Source organism: Pristis pectinata, chromosome 15 (assembly GCF_009764475.1).
Source record: "Pristis pectinata isolate sPriPec2 chromosome 15, sPriPec2.1.pri, whole genome shotgun sequence".
Taxonomy (NCBI): domain Eukaryota; kingdom Metazoa; phylum Chordata; class Chondrichthyes; order Rhinopristiformes; family Pristidae; genus Pristis; species Pristis pectinata.
In genome coordinates, this window is record NC_067419.1 from 24,170,856 (window position 1) to 24,192,531 (window position 21,676).

Genomic DNA, 21,676 nt, shown 5'->3' on the forward strand with positions numbered 1-21,676 from the left:
GTGTCTGGTGTTTTCTGGAGTCCTTTAAAATTGTTATAGTCTACAGGGAGTGGTGTGGCAGGTGCTGAAAGGTTTCAAGACTTCTGCACAAACCAGTTGCTTCTGTACATGAACACAATACTAAGCATTTCCCCTTGGAATACAAAATTACAAGCAAAATAAACAGTCAGAACAGGGAAAGGAAGGAGAAGCGAGGAGGATTTCCAGCAGGAGTTCATATTCCATCCAGGGAGCCGAGAATAATTTTCTTAGCTAACCCTTAGTGAGGAACAGCATGTGAAAGACAATGAACCACTTTGCATGTTCTCACTGAAATCTCTCACATGCAGCCATATTACATCTCCCTCTTAAGAAATGAAGGCCAACTTCAAATCATGCACACCAGCTTCAACTGGTGATAGTCACTCACAACATCAGCCCACTACTGAAGCATGGATCGATTCAATAATGTAGTTGGTACTGGCTACAGATTGTGATTATGTAAAACAGCACACAGCACATGTTGGCCTGACGCCTGCATTGAATGCAATGGGTGCGAGTTAATTCCATTTTGCAAATCTATGGCCCTTCTCAGAGACTATCCAGTTTATCCCTGAGGGTTTTTACAGGTTTAGCACCTATTGTGCTGTACTTTCTATGATCCTATGAATATATGAAGCCAAGCAATCACATATCCAACAAATCACAGCCAAGTCCTGAAACTTGATAACATCCAAACTGACAAGTGGATATTCAGAAACAAATAGTAAAAGGTTGTTCATTAAACATACCCATCCTTGACCAGAGTAGATCCCTGTCTGATACTTAAGTGTTTGAAAATGTCTTTAGTCAATTGGGTGATCCTACCAAGACAACTACCAACATCACCGTCATTGATTTCAGTTTCCAGACAATTCAATTTAATTGATGTGCACTGGAGACAGCAAAGGCAGTATATCCTGAAAGAACTCAATAGAGTCAAAGACCTAAAATACTTAAAGTAGTTGTCATCTAGCTATACTTCTTCTATGCAATTGTATATACAGCAAATGCTGAATACCACTGCACCGCAATTCTTAGTGACATGTAATAAAACACTTCCATCAGTTCTGGAATCAGCAGAACTTTGCGGCCTAAAGGTCTCTGCAGATCATAAGGTAAGCCTCGGCACTATCATATCATTTAACTGACAAGAATCTGTTCAGAATCATATGGATTATTTTCCTTTTCTAAGAAATGGACAATACAGGTGATGAGTGTGGTGTCAAATAAGGCTATATTGTTCCAAAATCCCTGCTACATATTCCCTCCAACTGCAGTATGGGGAACCTGCCATGGTGAACTAATTATGTTATTTATTTATCTCATGCACAAATTGCTCAATAGATTGTTTGAAACATTTTCCAGATCACTATTTCTATATGGGGATGGTGTTGAGGGTGTGTGGGCAGGGTAATTAGAATGGTCTTGTTCATTGGGGAACTAGTTTTGTTTTCAGAGAAGTGATGTCATTTTGCCATACTTCAGAGCAGGGATGTTCTATATAACAATTTTCACCCAGCCAAGATGTATTTAGCATATACACGTGGTTAATTGGATATTTCAACAATGTAATCTACTTCTCATTTATGGATTTGATTTGAGAGTCTGGTTCACCCATCATTCCTGATGCCAGACAGTGTTGTTATACTAGGGTTCCTGATCGCTCTGACTACATTTGTTTCATAGTGTTTCTCTGGCCTTTCTCTGATCATGGACATATTAACTGAAAAAGGCTGGCTGAGATATGCTTCCAAAGCTTTACCAGGACAAATTCAACTGAATCATATATTTCAAAATGAAATCTAATTAAATTGCTGTAATAACATTAATTGAAAGATAAATATTGGCCATGACAAGAGTAATAAACACTGCGCTTTTTTGAAATGTTGCTACAGGATCTTTAAGGTCTACCCAAAAAAATATGTCCACAATTAATCTTTCATTTCAAAGGCAAAATCTCCAAAGGTGCAGTACTCAGTACTGCAGTGGAAAGTCACCAGATTTTGTGTTCCATGGGTGGCACAGTCACCAGTGCTTGATCCTGACCTTGGGTACTGTCTGCATGGAATTTACTTATTTTCCCTGTGCCCACAAGGATTTCTCCCAGGTGATCTCCCACATGCCAAAGACATGCTGGGTAGTAGGTTAATTGATTACTGTAAATTATCCCAAAGCATGGGTGGGTGACGGTAGAATCAGGGAGGGGTAGAGGATTTGGTGAGAATGCGAAAGTAAAGATGAAATTAGTGAGGATTGGCATTGATGGGGTCTTAATAGTCAATCCGTATGCAGTGGGCTGAAGGACCCATTTCCCTGCTGCATGATTCTAAATACACCAGACAGTAGATTCTGAATTAACTAATCTTATTCTCCTGCCCCCCTCCCCAGTCAAGTATTGACCTGATGATTGTGCATGTTCCAAGATTTGAGGTTTTACCTAAGCCTTTGCTGTAACAAAAATAATCCAACAATATCATATAACACAGGAATATCTGATATGGTTGGAAATTTTGAGATCAACTATCAAGATTTTTTTTTAAATGTATTAACAGACGGAGGAATGGATCCTCATATATAATTGGCTGAGAATACATTGATGAACTGCTCTTAACAATTAAGTGAAACAGAATGGCTTGTAAGGCCAATTAAAGGTCCGTTAATAGTCAACCGTACAGCTGTGTGTCCGAGAATCAGAAATAGACTAAAATTAACAAGGAAGGCAAATTCTGTGCCCCTCTCTCCCACCCCAGCCAAAAGAATATGACTGAACCAGATGACTTTTATAAAAGAAACACCAGTTTTGGAGTTATCAATATTGATACTAACTGTTATTCAAAATGCTTTATAAATTCTCAGCTACCATCTACCATGGGTGGGACACTAATATTATATTTTATATGTAAAAAAAAATACCTGTTGCCTCATCAATAAAAAAGGTGACTTCTTTCTTGTCTTCCTTTTCATCAATATGGTCATAGGTTATCCGTGGTATTGAAAGAGCACGTTCTCCGGTATTCACCACGAGTGCTGTCTCATTATCATTTCCAGTTTTGCATTTTCTTTTATATTTCTTGAGCTATAAAAAGGGAAAAAGGTTACTAAATATTTAAAATAAACATGAAATTCTGATATCTACTTCGTAAAAAAAATGCAAATGCAGTGCAATATCAATAACGCTGCATAAGCATTAATGGGCTAAATAGGCTCTGAAAACAGTCACAAAGATTGCATTGAAGTTAACTCTGCCATTGCTTCCAACAAAAGCAGCAGGCCAGCTTGGTACTGCCTGCTCAATAATGCAGGTAGCTAGTGCTAACCATGCTGTTCATGAGCTATATCCAATGGATCCAATATCATGAGTGTCTAATGTCAAATGAAGCCAGCCTCCATTATTTAAAGCCAGCCTGCAATTTCTTAAAGACGAAATGGAACAGAAAATGCTGGAAATACTAAGCAGGTCAGGCAGCATCTGTGGAAATAGATGCTGTTAATGTTTCAGGCTAAAGATCCTACATCAGAACCCCAAGTTATCACTTCTTCCACCTTCTTTCAATCATCAACTGAAAGTGTTGTCAATGGTGTTTTAATACACCAGGTTGTTAATGCTCAGTTAGGCCACTTGGCTCCAGACCTTACAATCTTGATCTAAACAGGGACAAAAGAGCTGAATTCCAGAACTGAGGTAGGAGTAATTGCACTTCATGTAATAGCAGCATTTGATTGAGTGCAGCATCAAGGAGCCCAGTAAATCTGGTCAATGGGATTAAGGGAAAACGTCTCCATTGGTTAAATTCATATTTTGTACAAAGTAAGCTCCCCATGGATATTGGATTCCCATTGTCTCAGCCCCAGGACATTATTACAGGAGTTCATCAGGGTAGTATCCTAAACCAGCTACGTTTTCTTGCTTTGTCAATGAACTTGCTGAAGAATGCATCATGTTCAGTTGAAATTTCAACTCATAATTAGGGATTGAGAGGTGAGGGATATACAGTGCATTGTCTAAGGCCTTGTCCAAGGGCTAGGGGGAGCAGTGGCAAGGGTCCACTTAACTGGAGCAGAGCAAGTAAGTAAAAGGTGATGCAAGGTCTGAAGATACCAGAGGGAATGGAAGCAGGAGCAGATCTGATCAGCGACCAGTGTGTTATACTTGTAAGATCCATTGAATTGAAGAAAATCAAATGATTGCAGTAGGTGAGGAATACACAGATTTGTTTTCCCCTTTCTCAATCAAAATAGTAGGTTAAGTTAAGAAACTGGAAAATATAATAGCCATACATTAGATTATTTAATTTATTGAACTAAAAACCATGCATTACAACAAACTTTAATGATTAAATAATAAAACAAAATTCAGAGCATCCAGTAGAATTTAAGTAATAGTCTCCTAAGCACAGACATAGAAAGGCACCTTTGCCCCACCAATTAAAATTCCTTGACTTGGGAACAACAGGACATTGTTCACATCCTGGACAACCATCTGCACAGGGAGAACTGTCAGCTGGAGAAACTCAAGCCCTGTCTTTTGAAACTTCTATACTAGCTGGTGATCCTGTGGTGCATCCCTAAGGCTAGGAGGAACATGATTACCACATCACTGAAGGTGGCATCCTGGAGCTTAAGCCCATGCAGATAGGAAAGGAGCAGATGACTGCCGAATAAACATGAGGAAATGAAGACAGAGTCCTCCTCTATGCCAATCTTTAAATACAGGCGCGGGAAATTGTTCCTCGGACCTGGATGGTATTTCAGATCCTTACTGTCAGAGTTAAAGATTATGATTGAGTGGCAGCAGAATACACCGGGGGGAGGGGAATGGGGCTAATTAATGGAAGAATGAACAACAAAGATACTTATCAAAATTAGTACATATAGCAAAGGTACAAAATTATCACTGAATATTTTATAGTAAGATGTACGATTTGAAAAGTTATACTGCTGGATTGTCATGAAAATTCTTTTCATATTTTATTTTCTCACAAGTTAAAGGCAATATGAGGCCCAGATTTAAGGTATGAATACCAAGCAGCAACATAAACCTCATTTTTAATATCTTACCCGACAGAATGTGTACATTAATGTATTTGATAGTTTATAGTAAAACAACCAACTCATGCTTCTATTACATAGTGTATACTCATAATTAAATTTCAACATCGATAAAATAGTTTTGTACTTGTATACTTTCAACTCTGGTAAATTGAACATTATGATAAAAAACTAGACAACTGTAATTGTTTTAACAGCTTAATCACATACAAGATGATACTAAGTTGATTCACTTTTGTCAATCAATTTGTCAGACTACCTTATCATAGTGTTAAAATGTATGAGCGTTTTTAGAACAATGGGATTTGAAATAGTAATACTTTGGGAAAAGGTTTCAAAACTTTAATGCTATTGTTATCTACAATCATAAATTGACCCTCTGTTGATCTAATAACTGGTGTGTTTGGAATGCATATGTATATTTAACAGAACAGTAAAGTCTCAGAGTTTAATATATTACTTTCCTCTGCAAATTTTACCAATTTCAAAGACAGGATAACCTGAGAGGCAGTTTCTCTCTATGGTGGTTAGAGAACAAAATGCAAAGTTGAAGCTGGTTAGGCCAGACATCATGACCACCTTTCCCTCTCCCATTCATCTCAATGGAATGCAATTAGCCACTCAATTTGAATGAAATCCAGCCCTGAAATTTGAACTATTCCAATATGGACACCCTTATTAGAATTTAAATAACTGCTGAGTAAGAGGTTACTACTAGTCTTGTCCATTTTCTAAAAATATAAACAGATTTATAATTACAGCTCAAAACAAATGCACTTTGTACTGCTAAATGAATTCTTATACATATCAAATGTTACCTGTTTTCTTATTTGTGGACTGGATGATGTTGCTGATATTTTGGAAGTGTGATCGGGAGGCATTACATACATCTTCCATGTAGCAGTGGAGCTATGGGTCTTCTCTGCAGCATAACATCTCCATAAGGTCTATAAAGAAGATATTATTTTATTAATTATAGTGCTATGATCAAATAGTTGTGAAGTAGTTACCGCTAAGTATTACAAAACTACCTCAAAACAAACATAAGCAAAAGCAATTCTTTAATATATTAATCTAATGGATAATGAAGATATATTTGGACATTGCTAAGTTAAGCACAAATTAACACCGATTTAGCTTGAATAAAAGATTGAGGAGGTGATCAGAATGAGGTATTTTAACTGATTATTCTGGTATTTTAATGGATTATTCTGAATCCCTACACATTCTTTTAAAGGTCATGATCCAAGAATTATAGTTAAGCTGTTCTTCCTCGAAAGGACATGGCTATTGGATTAAATGCATAAATCGTTGTTACACAAGGGTGTCAAGGGATACTGGTCAAAAATGAAATAAACACAGTTAAGGTATAAATTATCTATGATCTATTTCAGAGGTGGAACAGATGAGAGAAGCTGTCTCTAACAATTTTCTCAAGCTGATTGGCTACGATATTTAAGTGAAATTGGATGGATAAATTTTGACAGTAAACTGCGACAAGTGAGCACAAATCACTTACGAGATTATTTTCCTCCAGTAACAGGCAATTTGCATGTTCAAGTTTTGATGTACAATTCAGATATTTAAGGTAAATCATAAAATATATTTGAATGAAAGTCTATTTGACTATAGTGTCTATTTGTGACGTATCCTTTGGAAAATCAATCTGGTACCAATGCACCAGATAATGACGTCTCTCAATTTTCTTAGCAAAATACTTTCAATCTTTGGATGATAAAAAAAAACACATTGCCTGCCTTCCAAAAACCTGAACTTACTTCTTCCTTATTTCAATCTTTGCAAAAGTGAAACAAGGAACGACTATTTGGGTCCAGACTTACTTAGCACATATTGTGATATTTTATGTTTATAGTTTTTTATGTATCTATTGGATGGCACTTGTGCAGTCATAGCAGTTCATGTAATAAATGATAATATTTGTAGCTGAAAAATTCCTCTGTGCCTCAAAAGATCTATTAAGCCAGTGTTGTGTGGGCACTGTACAGTTTTAGTGTTTAGGAAACTCTTCCCCATGGAGCAAAATGTTGTAGCATACAAGACCCAAGGCTTTATGATGTACAAAAATGCCTTACAAGCATAAACACACACAAAAGCCTTTCCTCTGCTTGCTTTGTCACAGTGGAACTGGTGCAGGAAAAGAGACAGATCAAAGCTTTCCTAAGAGGATCCACAATTCAATGCACATGACAAAGGGCCAGGAATTCCCATGCTTCGAAGGGGATGTTAGACCTTTTCAGGGAGACTTGACAACATCTTGAATCTTTTTTTAGTCCACCTTGTAATTTACTGGTGGACTGAACAAAAGAACTTGTAATAGTGTGATACCACTTCAGAGTCTGGTGTCAGGTCTGCCCATCAGAACCCACCTAGTGCAATTTGGGCCCCACTGTTAAAACTGTCAGGTATAGAAAGACACTACACAAAAAGTGCTGGAGGAACTCAACAGGTCAAGCAGCATCTATAGAGGGAAATAAACAGTCAACGTTTTGGGCAGAGACCCTTCATCAGGATTGGAAAGGAGGAGGGCAGAAGCCAGAATAAGAAGGTGGGGGGAGGGGGAGGAGCACACACAGGCAGGTGATAGGTGAATCCAGGTGAGAGGGGGGGTAGGTAGGTAGGTGTGGGAGGGAGGAAGATGTAATAAGCTGGGAGGTGATGGGTAGAAAAGGCAGAGGGCTGAAGAAGAAGGGATTCTGGTAGGAGAGGCCAATGCACCATGGAATAAAAGATGGAGGAGGGGAGGAGAGAAGATGGGCAGGTCATCAAGGTGGGGGAAGGGAGCCACAGGAATAAGGGCAGACAAAGGAGTGGGGGGGGGGGTAAGAAGAAAAAGAAGGGGTGGGGTTACCGGAAGTTAGAGAAATCAATGTCGAGGCCATCAGGTTGAAGACTCCCAAGGCAGAATATGAAAGGCCAGAAAGGCCTAGTAGTGACAAGAGTCTATGATAATGAATGCATGGACATAATTAACACCTCCCTGCTCACATGGCAGTTAAAACAACAATTGCGAAATTATTTCAGTTCCCCATCTATAGAGTTTGGATTTTGAGTGAACAAGGAAAAATTGTTATGAACTGACCAACATCAAGAAAGGAAGTTTGATTTACACTTATGAACCAGTGTTAGATCAGGGCGAGAAAAGGAAATAGAGTGAGAAAAATTGGATTAAGGAGAGGAATAAAAGAGATGTTCAAAACTCTGTTTTCTTTCTATCTTCTACAAATAAAATCTGAAGGAAAGAAAATTGATACTTGTAATACTTAATTTTAAGTGCCAGAGAGACTGACTGGCAGTAATTGGTACTTATCATTCCGCAAGAAGGATATCTAGAGCAATAATTACATGGCTTGTTGTGGCAGGTTTACTTAATCTCCAATGTGCAAATCCAGAAATTTCATGTCATTCAATGTTTTTGAATGGGATGTCAACACATATTGCCATTTGCAAAAATTAACGATGCAGAGTTACATTGCAGGCAACAACTTTGAGGTTCAACATTAAATTAAGCATCTGAAGTTACAACAATATTGGTACTTAAGGAATAGGTGTTATTCGTCTTTTTGTTATATTGACATTAATTTTTGAACTAATCTATTATGAAGTAGAATGTTGCTATAAGTAAATGAGTATTAGTGCTAGCAATAAGGTTAGCATTAAAGCTTCTATTATGCTGTTACCTGCAAGTGCAAGCATCTCCAGAACAGGTAAATCAAATGGAAATTTGCTATAAAGTTAATTAGTGTAGGAGTGTCTGATGCATCTTGAAACAACATCTTATCAACAACCTAGTATTGTTAATGTAAAAAAAGACAGCACTAAAGTCTGCAACAAAATAACACCTTCACTGTATTTTCTGTACCCAAGCTTTATTTAGGACTTGCTATTTGTAAGTTATACCCATCTTCCAGTTCTGTGTATCAATGCAGAAAGAGTAGGTAAACTGAATTAAAAGTAATAGTGTGGAGGACGAATTCATGGTGTGTTTATTAGATGGTTTTCTAGGTCAGTATGCTGAGGAACCATCTGGAAAACAGGCTATTTCACATCTAGTTTTATGCAACATGAACTGGAACTGGATCTTCTCTCCTACTTTCTACCTCCTCCACCAAGGCTCTAGTGGCAACATCAGAAAACTATGGAATATGCTCCGTGATCCTTTTCACAAGTCACAATCACCCTCTCATGACTTCTACCACTTGCTGCACCCATAATGCAACATGTATTTGAGAAGTACAGGTTAGACTGAATTGGGACCAAGCACTCAGTAAATTAGATAAGGAATACTGCTGGGTAGGTTAAGTAGCTGGAATCAATATAACAAGCCACCATCATCAACTCGGCACATTGTCTGCACCAAAGAGCATCAGAATCATCACAGATCATGATCCAATCACCAACATGGGACAAACAAATTTACTTAACTATGACTTAACTATTCAAAGGTGCATTTTATTGTATGTTGTCCCACTCATCTGTCATAACTCAGGTGAAAGAGCCACAGAAACCCTAGACATCCACTATTTAAATTGGTTTTCTCACTGCTAAAATGACTACAGATAAGAATCGCAGAAATTTATCCAGAGGTTTCACAATGCACTCTTAGGTCCCCTAAGAGACAAAGGCTCAATCACACAATGCAAATACACATGATTCAAATCCCATATTAATTAACTGGGAGAATATTACCATGATAGTTGCTTTTTTTTCCCTACTGTTTGATAAGGGTGAAAACACGTTTTCAAGACTCTCATAAAAGTAAAAATAAAAGAAACTTACAAACCAATCTTCTTTTCTGATCAACCATATAATGCACAAGTTCAATTTCCTTGTGACCATGTTGGCATTAGTTCCTCTGATTATACTTATGATACGTACTTGAATGAGAGAGGCTGCAGCAGGTATCTGCCGACTGAAATGCTTTTGACGTTGTTTCTGTTGAACCTTAAGAGCAAATCCAGATCCCAGTATACCCTTAAAATGGAACATCTAATTAAAGCACTTTATACAAAGTTATTGTATTACATTATTACACTGCTTTTATAAAGTATGATAGTGAAAAATGGCACCACACCACTTATGATACAACACCAATCTGAAAAAGGATGAGTAATGAAAACATAATGAACAAAAATTACAATATTCTCTTCTGCTTCATTCCAAAGCTTACAAGAACATTTCTTATCAATGAGACCTGATTCTGTCTTCCAATGGACACAAATACATGGCTGTTTTATGTAAATGCTGAGACTAAAAATATTTACAGATTCAAATAAAAGAAAGTAATCCTCTTAAAATTTTCTTGATGACAACATAAGCATTTGGCACAGATGTTCTTTTTTTTTGGCTTGTAAATGATTCAACAAAGTAAAAAAAAATAAGAAAAAGTAAAATCCTATTTTAATAAAATGTTTTGTTTTGTCCGAACAGTTAAAATGACAAAATAAAAGTACAGGATAAGTTTAGTTTGCTATCTTAAGAAACATTCAACGCTCAGCTGCTTGTGATAGAACAAGCCTCTCATCCCTGGAATTAGCCCAGTGAATCTCTTTTGGACCATCTCCAAAGCCAGTAGATTCTTTCTTAAATGTTCTGGATAGGTGAAACAGTACCTATAGTTGGAGGAATCTCATGTGGAGAATGAACACTGCTATAGAATATTTGGACTGAATGACCTCCTTCATAACTGTAAATTCCTCGGAATGTAGACTTGTCTTTGGAAATCTGCTTGCAAGTTCAATGCCTTTCATATCATCACCTATAAGTTATACCAATGACCATCTGTGGTTTTAAATTAGATTTGTTAACATCTGGTGATAGATGTTAATTATTTCCATCTCATGAGTAGTCAGGATATATAGTTGAATTGCTTGATGTTAATAGAATACATTTGACTAGATTCTTTCTTATACTGTATGCTTCAAGTGGGCCAGAAGAATAGAAGTCAATTTTGCCGCACATAAATGCAAAGTCATTTTGAGGGTAATATCTCCCTTACAAACACTACTTTTTCAGCTCAGTATCTGATGATAAAGAGAGTTTGTGAATTGACAAATATCCTAACGTTTTTTGCAGTAGCCATACTGAAAATGATATTCAAAATACCACTTCATAGTTGGGACATTCCAACTATTCTCATTTCCAACAAGCTATCTCCTCAAGAGTCCATTGAAAGATTTTTGGCTACTCTTACTTTTTCCAAAATAATACTTGCAAGAGGTATCATTACAAACCAGTGTTGATTACACAATAAGAAAAGCTTTCATTCATATTTACCTGATGTATAATCTGGTTGATCTCTGACATTAAAAGGACAAAAGCAATTTTTAAACAGAAAAAGATAAGTAATGTACTTACTGCTGGAAGTGCAAAGAAAGATATTGCAAAAACAGAGAAACAGGAAGCTATTGTTTTTCCAATCCACGTCTGTGGAACTTTGTCGCCATATCCAATTGTTGTAACTGTTACCTAAGAATGAAAAAGTCATTGGAATTATAAATTACTGCTTGCAGTATGTTTTAAATTAGTTATATTTAAATGAATAACAAAAGGCTTGTCATTGTTTCTGAGGACTTTGTTGACTTCTGAATATTGTTGAATGTATTAAGGGGAATAATTGAATTTCAAAGTCACACAACATTGCTCACAGAGAAAATATTTTGTACAAAATGTTTCCCCACTGAACATGTATTAAACTCAAAATGCTTTGTGTTTCTCAATATTATAGAACAAATGAAAGGAAGGTGTGTTGGCATTGCACTTTGAATGATGTAAAAGTAAATTTGGATGAAAGATAACCTGTCATGGAACTTTCTTTAACTTTACAAAGAAACTTTTTTTCATGCCGTGAGATGGTGTGCAAGATGGTGATTAGGCCTCCAGTCCCACTCAGGCACTCAATGCCACCACAAACTGAAATGAGTTCCCACAGGGCCTGGTCCATTTCAATAACAAACAACAGAGCCCACAACTCAGGGCTAGGCCAAGAGTTCTAGAGTTTCATCACAGCAAGAAAAACAGTATTATCCACATATTTTTCATTGTATGGCAGGATTGTATCACAGCTTTGTTTATTTTACAAAACAATAGCAAATTGCAACAAACTTAGTACATATCAATGACTTAGCTGAAGCTAAATTTGAATGCAAGTGTTGATGAAGATGCAAAGAGGCAAAGAGACTTCAAAGGACAAGCCAAATGAGTGGCAACAGTAGCAGGTGGAATATAATGAGGAAAAATTCACGGTTATGCCATCAGTAGAAAACATAAAGGCCAAGTATTTTTCAAATGATGAGAGATTGAGAAGTGTTCATGTTCAAAGGGATCTTACGGACAGATCACTAAAAATGAAAACGCATTTGCAACTGGCAGTTGGGAAGGCAAATTGCTGTTTGTCTTTATTGCAGGAGGATTTGAATACAAGAGTAAAGATATCTTACTACAATTACAGATACTTCCCTTGGTTGAGAATCTAGAACTGGGAGTCATAATCTCATAATAAGGGGTAATCTATTGAAGACTGAAAACAAGAAATTTCTTCAGTCAAAGAGTCGTGAATCTTTGGAGTTCTCTACCCTGGAGGGCTGTCGAGGGTCAGTCACATATTTCATTCAAAACAGATCAATAACCGTTAGAGAATCTAAAGAATTTTAGAGAAATCAAGGGATTTTGGAATAGTACAAGAAAAGAGTGTTGAGACAGAAGATTGTCCATTAATGTGTCAAATGGCCAGATAGGCTACAGAGGCCAGATGGCTGACTCATGACCATGACAAAAAAGCAGAATTAGGCCATTCGGCCCATCAAATCTACTCTGCCATTCAATCATGGCTGATCTTTTTTCCCTCTCAACCCCATTCTCCTGCCTCCTCTCCATAACCTTTGATACCCTTACTAATCAAGAACCTATCAACCTTTGCTTTAAATATACCCAATGATTTGGCCTCCACAGCTGTCTGTGGCAATGAATTCTACAGATTCACCACCCTCTGGCTAAAGAAATTCCTCCTCATCTCAGTTCTAAAGGGACATCCTTTTATTCTGAGGCTGTGCCCTCTGGTCCTAGACTCTCCCACTACAGGAAACATCCTCTCCACATCCACTCTATCCAAGCCTTTCAATATCTGGTATGTTTCAATGAGATCCCCCCACCCCCCCCCTGTCCCATTCTTCTAAACTCCAGCAAGTACAGGCCCAGAGCCATCAAACGCTCCTCATACGTTAACCCTTTCACCCCCAGGATCTTTCTTGTAAACCTCCTCTAGACCCTTGATGGACTCTGACCTCACGATCTACCTTGTTGTGACCTTGCACCTTATGCATTGCACTTTCTTTGTAGCTGTGACACTTTACTCTGTACTGTTATTGTTTTTACCTGTACTACCTCAATGCACTCTGTACTAACTCAATGTAACTGCACTGTGTAATGAATTGACCTGTACGATCGGTAAGCAAGACAAGTTTGACACTGTACCTTGGTACGAGTGACAATAATAAACCAATACCTTAGGCCCAAAACTGCTCACAATACACCAAATGTGGCCTGACCAATGCCTTATAAAGCCTCAGAATTACATCCTTGCTTTTATATTCTAGTCCTCTAAAAATGAATGCTAACATTGCATTTGCCTTCCTTACTACCGACTCAACCTGCAAGTTAACCTATAGGGAATCCTGCACTAGGACTCCCAAGTCCCTTTGCAATGATTTCTGAATTCACTCCCCATTTTGAAAATAGTCCATGCCTTTATTCCTTCTACCAAAGTGCATGACCATACACTTCCCTACACTGTATTCCATCTGCCATTTCTTTGCCCATTGTCCCAACCTGTCCAAGTCCTTCTGCAGATTCCCTGCTTCCTCAACACTACCTGCCCCTCCACCTACATTTGTATCATCCGCAAATTTGGCCACAAAGCCATCAATTCCGTCATCCAGATCATTAACATATAACGTGAAAAGTAGCAGACCCAACATCAACCCCTGAGGAACACCACTAGTCACCGGCAGCCAACCAGAAAAGGCCCCCTTTATTCCAACTCTTTGCCTTCTGATAGTCAGCCAATCTTCTATCCATGCTAGTACCTTTCCTGTAATACCATGGGTTCCTATCTTGTTTAGCAGCCTCATGAGCAGCTCCTTGTCAAAGGCCTCTGAAAATCTAAGTAAATAACATCCACTGACTCTTTGTCTATGTTGCCTGTTACTTCTTTGAAGACTCCTGCTTCTATTCTTTATGCCCTTAAAATTCAAAGATGGCATTTTAGCAATTATATATTTTTAAATGTGTATTTTCAATTTTTAAAAATAAACACAAACCCTAAAGCATAAGAGCACATGTAACCAATCTTACTTTTCTACATGAAAATGTCATTGACAGTATATTATCAAATCGAAAGAAACTTACCACACCCCACCATAAAGCATCAGCATAACTTCCAAACCCAGTCATCCCTTTCTCATCAACTGCATCTTTTTCAGCCAGGTACACGAAATAGGAAGAAAAAATCAGACCTAAAAAACCTATGTATAGTGTCGTTATGAGTTCCTGCAAAACAAAACATTAATTATATATGAATCAGCTGATCTTAGATAATAGGTTACTGTGATTTTGTTTTGGTTTGTTAACCACATCTTATTTTAAATCATTTCCCAGGTGATAGCAAGAACTGTACAGTAAAATATACTGCATTCTGTATGTTGTTTCCATCATTGTGGACATCATTTGCTAAGGAATTTTATATTCTGATTTCAATAACTCAGAATCTGCATGCCAGTCAAAAGTTTTGGGCAATCTGTTACTAATAAAATCACACCAGATGAACAAGGGTCTGGAAATTCTTCACTACCATAAAAGCCTAACCACTAGATGTGCAGTGGTCTAACTTGGGCTCAAAGCTAACAGAAGGAAACTGTAGATCAGGGGTTTGGGGAGGAAGAATGGTCACAAAGGAGAATAATCCATAGAAATAGGGGGACAAGAGTCAGGACATCAATCATAGGGGATCCTTGTTGAGGGAGAGGAAAGGAGTTGCAAAAGGGAAGACAGAGTTCAGTGGTCACAATAGGAAGAGGAAGTTTCATGGTTCAGTTGTGATGGCTGCAAGGGAGATAGAGTTAAGAGGCCAAGGGAGAACCACAGTGAGGGCTAAGCTTTTAACTTAAAGGGCATCTACCTGAAGGCAGTTCCTTGCACTGGATTCCACGGGCAGATATCTACTGAACTGAACTTGGCCTCATATTAGAACATAGAACAGTATAGCACAGCAACAGGCCCTTTGGCTCACCATGTTGTGCTGAACTAATCAGGCTAATGACACCTAATTCCACTAATCCCTTCGACCTGTGCATAGTCCATATCCCTCCATTCTTTGCATATTCGTGTGCCTATCAAAGATCCTCTCAAATGCCTCCATTGTATCTACCTCCACCACCACCCCTGGCAGTGCATTCCAGGCATCCACCACTATCTTTGTTAAAATGTGCCCTGCATATCTCCTTTGAACTTACCCCCTCTTAACTTAAATGCATGCCCTGTAGTATTAGACATTTTGATCCTGGGAAAAAGATACTGACTGTCTGTGTATGCTTCTCATAATTTTATAAATTTCAATCAAGACATTGTATATTCCTGATGATAGCCGACTTTTACATGACTGGCCTGGCCAGCTACAGGCCGTAAGTGCACAAGTGAAATCTACAGAAGTGGTATCCAGAATGCAATGCTTACCAGTGGATAACACTGCATGTGACTCAGTGCTTCATTGCCCTGAGAAGTCATATGGACCGAAACCGAGAAGTATAATTGCAAACCATGATGGATGTAGAAAGCACCTGCGTGCAGTTCACAGCAAGTTCTCCAAATGAAGTTTATCATGCAGCATGCATAGATATTGTGCTTCATGATAGAACTTCTAAGCCAAGCACTTTTTTTTTGAGGGTGCAAATAGAGGAATGAAAGCATGGATATCTATACAAAAATCTATTCTATTGAACTATATTTTCACATCCAGTGCTTGAATTAAGGCTAACTTTCCCCACTCTCATGGTTGTAAAGGCTCTGAACCATGTGCTTGGTTTTGGTATACACTTGAAATTTCTAATAATTATAATGACATAAAGTATTTGGTTCATGACTCAAAATTATAAGAGATGACTTTCAAATTTCTTTGCCCTGAAATTGGACACAATCTTTTGGTATTCAGCATGATTAACAGTAACTGTGAAGTCAGTAAACTGTAATGTGGACACACTAGGGCAGGCACGGTAGTGTCGCAGTTAGCGCAAAGTTATTACAGCGCCAGCGATCCGGGTTCAATTCTGGCCGCTGTCTGTAAGGAGTTTGTACGTTCTCCCCACGTCCGCATGGGTTTCCTCTGGGTGCTCAGGTTTCCTCCCACATTCCAAAGACGTACGGGTTAGGAAGTTGTGGGCATGCTACGTTGGTGCCAGAAGCATGACGGCACTTGCAGGCTGCCCTCAGAACACTCTACGCAAAAAAAATGCATTTCACTGTGTGTTTCGATGTACATGTGACTAATAAAGATAACTTGTAAAAATCTGAAATCCATAAGTTAACGAGGTCCACCAAACATACAATTTGAAGGGGTTTGGAGTGGGGAGAAAAAGAGAAGCAAATGACAGAATGGAGAATGCACAGGCAAAGGCTGTGCCTTGTTTAAGTGAAGCTTCCCCGTATGAGTTGCTTGGGGTTGTTAGGAATTAGAGAGTGAGAGTCTTCTCTGCCAACAGGAGAGGCAAGTCTGCAGTTGAGGCCAAGAAGTCAGGGTTGGAGGTAACAGAGGAGGTGACACACTTCTGAATTCAGTGTAGAAAGTGGTTTAATGACATAAGCTTGTTAGTAAAGATGAGCAGAACAGCACATCAGCCTATCTCCTGCTGTGCAAATCATTCCACCTTCTTATAGAATTCCATGCACCAGCCCTATTCTTACAATCCACTTGCTCACATTCCCATCCATTCATCCACCACAACCCCTCAGTCCTTATGCAAGACCACACCTGTCTTCGTGGCCACTCTCATCATATATACTCCCATCCTATACACACCATTCCACTCAGTCATATATATTCCTTTCACACTTGCAAGATAAGAAAGAATGAAACACCAGTGAGAGAGAAAGTAAGAAAGGATCGACCAAAAAAGCTCACATATGACAAGTGCTGAAGATTGATGGAGTTTTGATAAGACTAGCATTTGCAAATGGGGACAAAGGTGTATTAATATACTGAAATACAAGCCAACCACACATCATACAGGACACGATCACGTTTATTTGACTTCAACAATAAATTACATACAATTCTCAATAATTTAACATAGAACATATTTATATTTTGCCAGATTAATTCACATCTTTTATTTCCAACAGGGCTTTCATGTGTTAAGCAGCGGTTGGTAGATGTTTCAAATAATGAAATTTCTGTTGAATCTTTCTCAGCGTGCATCATGAGAGGAATCGACAAAATCATGCATCAACACAGCCACATACATTTCAGTGGGATAAGAACGGTAAATTGTTTTGGTATAATTGAGCAAGAACAAATGTGGAGCAAGGAATACACTAAAGAGTTTGCACTATAGGTTGGAAGAGCATGTGCAAGGCACTGGCAGGTTTTCAAAGTAGAATCATTTCAATTGCAAAGAGACTGAGTCCACCACAAAAAATGGGTGGGGTGCTGGAGACCACTGAATGACGCATTTGTTCTTACACCGATTAGTCAATGGTACAGACTAGGATATGCTCCTTTCAAATGAGCCTAGCACACCTTCAACAGCATGATGCAGGTTACACCACACTCCCTCCATGAACAATGTAGCTGCGTCGCCCAGAAACTGCTCACAGTACACCATGTGACATAACCAGGGATTTGTGTTGCTGTAGCATAAGTTCAATCTCTTTATACTCTTAAAAAGGTTTTACCCTGTGCATTTAAGTTGCATACTTTACACAAACTCTTAAAATTCAAATCATTAAAATTAATCCCGATTCTAGAATACTAATGCATTGCAAACTTTTACTTTAAGAGATAAAACTTTAACTTCTGAAGCATAAGAGTTAATGCATACACTATTATGCTTCTAAAGGTTTTTCAATTATGGTAAGAATAACTTGACCCTTACATTCTTCACTTAAAATCAACTGAACTTTAAAGCCAATGTTGATATTTCTGAAATAACAGCTGTGAGTAATCAACATTTTCCAAGTTCAAACACACCAGCAATTTTGTCTTATAACTTTTTAGGGTTAAACAAATAGAAATAATCAATCTTGTCAACTTAAATGCTGGCATAATCATATGGGACTTTTAACATATTTACCTAATCATCAAATGCCAAGATAGCAGGTCATTAGTCTCTTGTAGCTATTTGTAATGATAAGACTAAGAAATATTCTTCGTATTTCATGAAGATGACACTATAACTGAAGACAGATGAGAAAAGATTTCAAATGAATCTCATCTGCACCAGCTTACAAATTATGCACAAATGTAATTCCCAATTACTCTTAATGGCACATCTACTAGTTTCTCTGTAACTAAAGCCTATAGATACCAGTCTGGAAATGGCTGATCCAGTCCAATCTCAGAAGTTAAGGAGATTCATGCTTGCTTAGTACCACATGGGACAGTGCGTAAAACTATCAGACATCATAGACTTCACCTGGTGATGTGATGGACACTACTAGGTCTCTTTGCTCACAAATCACCCAAAATGAAATGAATGCTGCAACATCAAAAGTGTGCCCCAACAGTTACTAACTTAGAATGGGTAACAAAAGCATTAATTTTGATGTCAAGTTTGTAAGAAAAGCTGATGAACAGAAATTGGGGTACACTTGCAAAAATAAATTGTTCAATTTAACAGGTTTTTTTGTTTCATGAAGAGTGATTATTCACTTCCAAGGAATTCTAGAAGTTATTTCATCAAGAACATTATTAAAAAATCAGTGCCACTAAATGGAAGTCTTGCTCCCAATATTCTGCACAAGACATGGCTTCTGGTGCTGATGTTGCCAAATCTTATGGAGCACATTCTGGATCCTAGTCCTGACATACCCAATAGTTGAGTAGAGTCCTGATTATTTCCATGCAAATATTAAATCTGCTGTATACCACTCAACCTGTTGGCATGTGCCATTTGTACTTGGAGCCAAGTGTTTACAAGAGCGTGAGGTACAGGGACTTAATTCTTTGTTTACAATTCACTCAATAGCTTTGTTGCCTAGTTGTACCCCCATTCTTTTTGGTAGAGTTAATACCGGCTGATACACAAGATTTAGATAGTTCAACAGAAGATGAAACTCTATTTTTCAATGATAAGTGACATTGGACTAGTTTGATGGACATGTGGCAGCTGGTGAACAACTGACTCTGCTACATACCAATCATTGTCACGTCGGATAATGCACTTAGATGACCATAAAAACAGTGGTTTGCTCCATGATGCAACAGTGTTGTCCTGTGGAACATCACTCTGCTCTCATTGAAAAACAATCTGCTCATCATTAAAAGTTAGCAAAGCTCTGATGGCCTCACCCTGCATCTTCAGGGAAACAAAATGCTAATTCATCTGCCCTCTAGTGCCTCAGTGTCAACACCAGATGACACAAAATTGCATATCCTCTCCAGAGTTGAAGTGATGCTCCCCTGATCCTGCACAACCTTCTGAATGCTTCTCTCTCATGTTCCTCATCTAAAACCTCTGAGCAGTGCAATGTGTGAAGTCACCCTCCAGCAAGCAGGCACACTAGTCTTTAGCCTCTTGCCTAACTGCATCCCACTCACGTCAGACATCTCCTTTAAAACGTGCTCCTCTAAATCATATTCTAGTTTCAGTGCCAGTATCTGAACTGGTGCTTTACAGGGACAGAAGCAATAATGTAGTATGCCTTTCTGCTATCAAATCAACCAAAATCTCAGCAGCTTCATCTTTAGCTTATCCTCAAAGGCTTGTACTTCCAGTGATGCTGGTGGTCTTCTTCCTGACAATTCTGCAATGACAAGGTCATAAATAATGGCAGTGCTGTGTACATGGTCTCTTGTGGAAAGTAGAATCTTTTAAACAGTGAAGTAATTTCAATAAGGGAGGAAGTGATGTGGAAGGTGCTTAGAATATTTGCATACCAAGGAAATTGTGTGCCTCCAGTGCAGATCCTGGGCTTTGGGGCTGTCACCCCAATGCCCATAGGGAGCAGGCTGTTCTCTTGCAGACCAATCAGACTCTGAGTCTGAGAGGGCACCTTTCTGCCTGAAGCAGCAGGCACCTACTTCTTGCAATCTTGACCTGCAAGACATAAATGCAAACTACTTGATAATTGTCAGGGTCCTGGTGAGTGTATGTGAGAGTGTGGGGAATGTCTCTGAATAGCTGTCAATTACTGAGGAGGAGGGATGCCTAGTGCCTCGGTGGACATAGGGTTGTAGTCAAAGGCAGCACAAATCAGTGGCAAGCACAGAAGGTCTAGAGCTTTTGCCATCAAATACTGAATGAGTGGTGATGCATTCCTCTGCTACGCTTCATATTTCTGGGCATGTTGCTCCTCGAGGTCAAGCTCAGTCTGATGCCTAGTTGTAACTCATGATGCCCTGGCTGAACACCATGGAGGTTGTAGGAAGAAGAATAAAGATTTGTATTTGTACAAAAACATTCACAAACAGGGCTTTCAAAATGTTAGGGTGATCAATTTCTGTCATTTTGATTCACATAAATAGTACTCATTGGCCCTATTTTGTATTCAAGCATATTTTCGTTATGTGACTGGTAAATGGCTTTCCATCTCATATGGAACAGACATGAATTGCCATTGAGTGATTTATGCCGTGCAAAGCAATGTTGTTTGCATCATTAGTTTATATTGGGGTAAGTGAGGGAGAGAATAAGTTTAGCTGCTAGATTTCAGATGTGATCCAATAGATTAATTGAAGTACATTGGTTTATGGATCTCTGGATTACCATTCCCATTGCTAATCAACTTTCTTCTCCCTCTCATCATCTAAAAAGATTCTTCATTCCCTTGCTTGTGACTCCCATAGCTCTAATTTGAGTTTATGCATCATCTCCAGAATTGTAGCCATGACTAATGCACATCGAAGACACTTCTAGATCTGGTGATATCTTGCACATAATATATCTAGTTGCAAGATGGGTTTGGTTGTACCATTCCTAAGCCTCATTAGATGTGCATCTTATGAGTGTCATTGGTAATGTTACAAGGTGTTATTCCTCGATTCTGGGCTGAGAAATAAGTCGACCTCAAGTAGTTAAAAAAAAAAGGAAAAGAGGACTGACACAGGATAAAGGTGTTATGACAATGGCTGGGAACCTTACATGACCTGCATGTAACTCTTTTTGTGCTTGCATACTAGCTGCATGTTGATGGAGAGAAAGCCCTTGTGGATTGAATGGAGGTACGGAGACCACATTGTGAGCAGCAAATGCAATACATTAAACTGGAAGTAAACTGCTAGAACTACATAGCAGTTGAAGCAGCAACTATTAACATTAACTCAGTTTTTCCTCTTTTTGCAGATGCTACCTGATCTGATTATTATTCTCAGCATTTTTTA

General features: G+C 38.4%; 1 protein-coding gene across 1 annotated transcript in view; it reads right to left on the reverse strand.

The window, feature by feature from the left end:
- The window catches only part of LOC127578547 (potassium voltage-gated channel subfamily KQT member 1-like), a 300,567-nt gene that overhangs the window by 216,887 nt on the left and 62,004 nt on the right, over window positions 1-21,676 (reverse strand). Inside the window, exons 8-12 of the mRNA XM_052030696.1 lie at window positions 14,494-14,634; window positions 11,446-11,556; window positions 9,967-10,062; window positions 5,889-6,017; window positions 2,942-3,097 (exon numbers count right to left, since the gene is read on the reverse strand). Of these exons, the coding sequence (XP_051886656.1) occupies window positions 2,942-3,097; window positions 5,889-6,017; window positions 9,967-10,062; window positions 11,446-11,556; window positions 14,494-14,634 (633 nt within the window). The remainder of the gene's footprint in view (window positions 1-2,941; window positions 3,098-5,888; window positions 6,018-9,966; window positions 10,063-11,445; window positions 11,557-14,493; window positions 14,635-21,676) is intronic.